Source organism: Musa acuminata, chromosome BXJ3-6 (assembly GCF_036884655.1).
Source record: "Musa acuminata AAA Group cultivar baxijiao chromosome BXJ3-6, Cavendish_Baxijiao_AAA, whole genome shotgun sequence".
NCBI lineage: Eukaryota > Viridiplantae > Streptophyta > Magnoliopsida > Zingiberales > Musaceae > Musa > Musa acuminata.
In genome coordinates, this window is record NC_088354.1 from 7,243,495 (window position 1) to 7,249,964 (window position 6,470).

Below are 6,470 nucleotides of genomic sequence, written 5' to 3' on the forward strand. Positions count from 1 at the left end.
GGTCGGTTTCGTATTTGATGTCTTTTCAAAATTATTCATAATGTTAAAAAAGTTATGATACTATATTAGAAAATCTCTTAGAAAGATGATGTGTATAGAGGAGAATAGAGAATCTTTGAAATTTTAAAAACTCTTATTGGACATTAAAACTTATAATCCCTACCTAAATCTCTATGCCTTTACTCTAATTCATCTCTCCTCCCAAATTATATGCCTAAAGTATTATATAAGCTTCTTATTTATGGATGGATAAACTTAAAACTTTGACTTCATCTGTAATAAGACTCTTATCTTAACTAAGACTCCTAAATTATAATCCTATCAAATAATAAAATTATATATAATCATAAAGTTTAATTTATATTTTAACATCCTCTCCTAAATTAAATTTTATAAAAAATATTATGAAAAGTCTTGAAGCTTGGTGCAATCACCTTAAATTAAATTAAATATATTTTTTCTAATAAGATAGACTCTCGATGGGATAAGATATGTACTCACAACACCTATTTCTTTTTTAACAACTTCTTAGCTTTGCACCCTCTGTTATTTCTCTAGTAATCTGTGTTTTCAAGATCTAATTTGATCTTAAGAATCAAACATGCTTTTATACCATATTATAAACAAAAAAAACTTTGATACTATTTTAGGAAATCTGTTAGTAAAGTGGTGGGTAAAAAAAAATTCACAAAGAGAGTATCAAGGATAATAAAAAACCTTCAAAAGAATCTAAAAACTCTTATTAAATATAAAACCTTATGATCCCTCAAACCTCGAATATTTGAGCATATGTTCTAATTGTCTATCATCTCAAATTGTATGTCTAAAGCATTATATGAGCTCTTTATTTATGAAGGAATAAGTTTAAAACTTTAATTTAAACTATAAGGATGCCTATTTAACTAATGCTCCTAAATCAAAATTTTATCAAATAATAAAATCATATCTAATATATAATCATAAAGTTTAATTTAAAGAAAAAGAAGGTACCAGTGGATATTCAATATTAAATGAACTTTTCAAAGTAAACACATTAATATCTCCCCACCTCAGTTATATAGACAATTAAATCACCTCAAAAGGAGGTTACACCACCTTCACAAATAATTACACCACCTTTGCAACTGCCTTAACCACTGGATTACTAACGATCACGAGATCCTGAGTTTAAATAATCTTTCTCATTTTATTTTTATTTTTTCACACTCTTATTTTTTTAAATTTTATATTATTAACTTGGACATTAAAGAGATATAGTCGAATTTTTTTTACCTCCATCTTCTATATGGTTTTGGCTAGCACATAAAGATATTAGGTAATATCTAGATTTCGTCGGTTGATTTATCTTCGATTCATTTCTAGATTATCATTCTTTTCTTTTTTCTTTTTTTTATCAAGTAACTAATCTCATATATTATAATTTATTAATTTATCTATGTAAGGAGGTATATTTTAGCAAAATAAACATGGTGTAATAGTAAAATTATTCAATTATTTTAGAGGTGACAAAATAAGATCAAACCTATAACACAATGTGTGGTTCCAATTATTCGGAAGAACTCTTATCCTGAAGGATTAGCTGTTTTGAATTAATCCCTCGAAGCCTATCCTTAACATTGCTTCTTATCACAACTATTCATGAATCATGTGACTTTATAAATGTATAGTTTTCTTTGTCCAGTTGTTATTTTATTTATGCATATATATCGTTCGATACTCCAATATATGGTATCACAAGTAGTAATTATATTAATATTTTTGGTAACTCTTATTAAAATTTTAATATATATATATATATATAATTCAAATAAATTTATATAGATATACAATTGAGTGATTAATTTGATTTTTTATTTAGTCTCCTTATTTTTCTTTAATTTTTTTAAATGTCATCACAGTCTGGTTGTGTCTTGTTTTCTTCTTCGATCAGGCAAGAATTCGAAATAGACAGAGAGAATGCTGAGGGCCGTGGGGAGGCGAATTCTAGGGTTAGGGTCGGGGAATCGGGCGCCGGCAGCAGCGGTGGCCTCTCGTGGTTATCACGAGAGGGTGGTGGACCACTACGACAATCCGCGGAACGTCGGATCCTTCGACAAGAACGATCCGACGGTGGGGACGGGGCTGGTCGGCGCTCCTGCATGCGGCGACGTGATGAAGCTCCAGATTAAGGTCGACGACGCCACCGGGAAGATCGTCGACGCCTGCTTCAAGACCTTCGGCTGCGGTTCCGCTATCGCCTCCTCCTCCGTCGGTCTGACCCATCCGATCCCTGATTCCCAATTGTTCTCGTATCGCCCAGTATTTTTTTTTTCTTTTATTCGGTGATTTCCTAAAATGGTCCGGATAAACCCTTAGCCGATTTTTCTTTGGTAGCGGAGGATATACTCGTGCTATCTGAATCTGCATCAAGAAAGCAAGCTAATCATGCATCTTGGAATCTATAGCATGATTGCACGTGTGCCTTGCAAAGTACAGGAAAAACAGAAGGCTAATTTGGTTTTTATTGATAAGGATTGGAAAAGCAGAGGAACTTGGGTCGAACAACCTCTTCCCAGGGATCGATCCTCCAAATCCAAAGGCTAATTTGATTCTATTGGTTGAACTAAACGTCCAAAGAGATTACGATGTTTGGAAGCGGTTGCTTCACGAGGAAAACTGAATAAATTTAGGTGCGGATAGCAATTAAATAGCTCTGGCCTTCCATCAAGATAAGCCCACTTTGTTGTTTCTTATGCCACATGTTTTGTTTGAATTTAAAGGACTGATTTTAATTGCAAAACTTTTGGTGATTAATGTAAGGCCTGAACATGGCTTCTTTTTAACATATAACTGGTATGTCACTGCTGATTAGTGAATATTCTCTTTTCCTTTTGGGAAAATAAGTTTTCATCTTATGATTATGTTCTTTCATACGCACTGAATAGGTAAACACATGAATTTGTCCTAAGTTTCATGAAGGATTGTTCTATTAGAGTCGTTAATTTATTTTCTGGTTACTGCAATTTGAAGATGTTGATCTGGTATTAATTGCAGCTACCGAATGGGTGAAGGGTAAACATATGGAGGAGGTGTTATCCATCAAAAACACGTAAATGAAACTCTTCTTATCTTTGTCTTCACATTCTTCAATGTTGAAGCAATACTTTGAACCTTCTATTTTTTCCTGAAGTTCTCTCACCAGTAGTTTCTTCTTAAGCACTGTGAATATTTGGTTTCTATATGCTTACAGTTAACTCCACAACATACTTGCAGATTAGGAAAGACTCTTGAGTCCTTGCTTGAAATAACTGTGCAAGACCATTGTATAATGGAATCTTGGCCAGTAAAATTCAGTTGCTCTTGTTGAATTATGTTTCCTCTGTTTTCTGAAAGGAAAACAACTGAACTGATAATATATTTTGTTAAACTGTAATTATTCTATAGTTGTGGCAGTCTGGCAGACGTGATATCTACTTTATAGTAAGCTTCTGATATTAAGAATGTAGGTCAATGATTGTCAATCCTTGACCAAGCAACGAGGAAGATGTTTACTTCAGCTTCTTTGGCTTTCATGATGAGCAATGAATACACACACACACACACACACACACACACAAACACACAAAGCACACATATATGTATATGTAGTATATTTTAAATGTTCTCCAAAAAAGCTCAAACATCTGAGATGACTGAAGCTTTTGATTTGCTGGAATTGCCCAAACTGTCAAATTATGATAATTCATTTTTTTATTTTTGGAAGCCTCAAACGAAAAATGAAGCCAAAACCAAAACTTATGTATCATAATTAAGTATCAGTAGTCTTAAGAAAGTCCTAGAGATCCAACGAAAGAACACTTTTCTAAATGAAAGAACGACTTCAGACGCATCTCAATGTTCTCAACTTTTGGCAAAAATGTTTAGATAGCTTTCTGCAGTAGTATACATGACCCTAGTGCCAATATGTTGTTTTATATCAAGGATATCATAATTCATAAACTATCCTGAGTAGGGGCTGACAAAGTGGTTGAGGATTAATTTGGTTTCAACCATTTGTTATGAAGGACCCTTTCATTTCGCAGGTTAGAACCTGGCCAATAACCATGTGAACTAGAGGACCTGGTTGTGAAGGCTCAGTGGGAAGAGTTTTTGGACACTTGATAGGTCCTGTTTATCAGTGTGTTTTTTTTCATCACTGATGATTTAGTGGACATCTCTTAATAGACTGTGTCATTTCCCCTTGAGCTGCTGTGATTTAATTAAAATTATTTTTATGTTAGCTGTATATTTGATGTATATTATGGGAGAAGAAAGTATCATATGTTTGACTTAGAGAAAGCATCATGTTGGACTGGAAATAAAGTAGAAAAGGTGAATTCAAGGTAACAAAAGCAGTAGAAATCATATTTGATGCTTTATTTGTTTATCATGTTATTGATTTGCTGCATTTTTTTCTCTGAATGTTGAGGTTCAATGAGATAATTTAGGAAAACAGGATTAAGGTTCTCAACTAGAGAAGAAACTGGAGCACTGAAAAAGAATACAATGGGGCTAGGAAAACAATTAACAATCATGATTGGTTCAATCATAGTATTGGTTGTTACAAAATTTTTCAGTGTTTGTTAAACCTGATATAAGAGAATTTTTAGAGATAGTAAGGGGTGTATGGATAGCATAGGAGAACAGAGTCATGATGAACCATCATGATTGAAATAAGACCTTTGATTGTGCACCTATGATATTACAAGTCCTTATTATGGATTTACCTCATATAGAATCACCTCTCGTGTGCCCAATAGCTTTACATATTCTTTCTTGGACAATTAAACTCTTGCAACTGGATGGTTGATGGCATGCACTAGTATGACAGGAAAATAACTCATGAGAAGTGTTGACATCAACTTGCATCGAATCATGCATCTCCAAGATCATTTGATCTCTTTCATTACTTCAACATGTATGTGTAAGAATCTATACATATTTTGGGGAGGCTAATGGCATACAAGTTGTAGTGCAGCAGAAACGCTTAGAGAACATAGTCCATCTACAGTACACTGAGGTTTTTATTTTCAGGATGATTCATGTGAAACATAAAAATGATTGTTTTCATTCTTTAAATGAGGTCCTTGCAAATCTAGTTGTGTTTTGCCAACATAATCAGGACTGGGGGTAGCAGTAAAGAATTTATTTATCAGTAATTTTACAAGGCTGTTGGGTTTTTTTTTTCACTTTCTTGATATATATATTATGTATTTGATGGATAGATTATAGAGGCTTCCATGTTTGTAGGAGAGTAACTGCCATATATGTTGAAGCCCCAATGGGTTTTTCAAGTAAGTTTTCGACAAATCAAACTGTTAGCCACTTCAAATAAAAAAGAAATGGTTAGAGAGCTAATTATAATTTTTCTATGCTTTTTGGTGGAGGTATTGGATTGTTGGAGATGAGTATCCAATTAATTCAAAATGAAGTATGACATGTTGACCTTAGTGTCCTCTTCTTAATACATGCTTACTATCCATAATTATTTCTTTCATCCGATTCTTTAATTTTATACTCCTACAAGGATCAATTTGTGGGAAGTGATTCAATATCACAAATGGAATTTATCTATTACAGGATCTCTCTTTAAAATAGAGGGTCAGTTTTGTTATATAATGGCAAGGGTGTTCCATCTCAATGTTTTGCCTACCTTGTTGAATATAAGCTCCTTTCCTGGACTTGCAAACTAAAGCTAATGTTTGATCTGCGAATAATCTATGAACTCCAAGAAACAAAGTTACGAGTATTATTGCATTTATCATGACTTTCTGAACCAGACAGACACTTATTTGTTGCTCAATATGAAGAGTCTCAAACTATTGTGTTTCTTCATATTTGCAATTTTTCTAACTTTATATGCGATATTTTACAGAGAAATTGCCAAACACCTTTCTCTTCCTCCGGTGAAGCTCCACTGCAGCATGCTTGCAGAGGATGCAATCAAAGCTGCTGTGAAAGACTATGAATCCAAGAAAGCCAAGCTGGCAGCTGCAAATGCTGAGACTGCACAAACTGAGAAAGTTGCGAGTGCTTAATACACCACTTTATAGTTGAAAACCATGCTACAGATACGCCACAAGATATTGCTCAGACTATAGGACTTGGTTTGCTGATGGAGTTTACTGGACACCATACAGCGGATGTTGGAATGGCTCTCTTGAGCATGTAGATAATTGGTGCAAGGGTGGTCAATCCGTGTTGTGTTCCTGCAGTCAATGTAAGTTGATGAAAATTTCCATGAAAATTCATGTGTGCATATTTAATGTATTTTTTCCTAATTTTAAAAAACATTGACCAATGGATATTTAGTTTAACTGCGGTCAGCAATGATTATTATTGATCTCTCTTTAGTTACTGATTAAATTATCGTATGGCGTATACGGCCCTAAAACTCATTTCCAATTAGGCCGGGCAAGACACACTACGAAGAGCGTATCGTCACTTGTAAA

General features: G+C 33.8%; 1 protein-coding gene across 1 annotated transcript; it reads left to right on the plus strand.

The window, feature by feature from the left end:
- Window positions 1-1,913: 1,913 nt before the first annotated feature.
- Window positions 1,914-6,335, plus strand: LOC103987355 (iron-sulfur cluster assembly protein 1). Its single transcript, XM_009405639.3, has 3 exons — window positions 1,914-2,251; window positions 3,034-3,088; window positions 5,894-6,335. The coding sequence occupies exons 1-3, from the start codon at window positions 1,957-1,959 to the stop codon at window positions 6,054-6,056; spliced, it is 513 nt and encodes a 170-aa protein (XP_009403914.2). The 5' UTR covers window positions 1,914-1,956; the 3' UTR covers window positions 6,057-6,335.
- The last annotated feature ends 135 nt before the right edge of the window (window positions 6,336-6,470 follow it).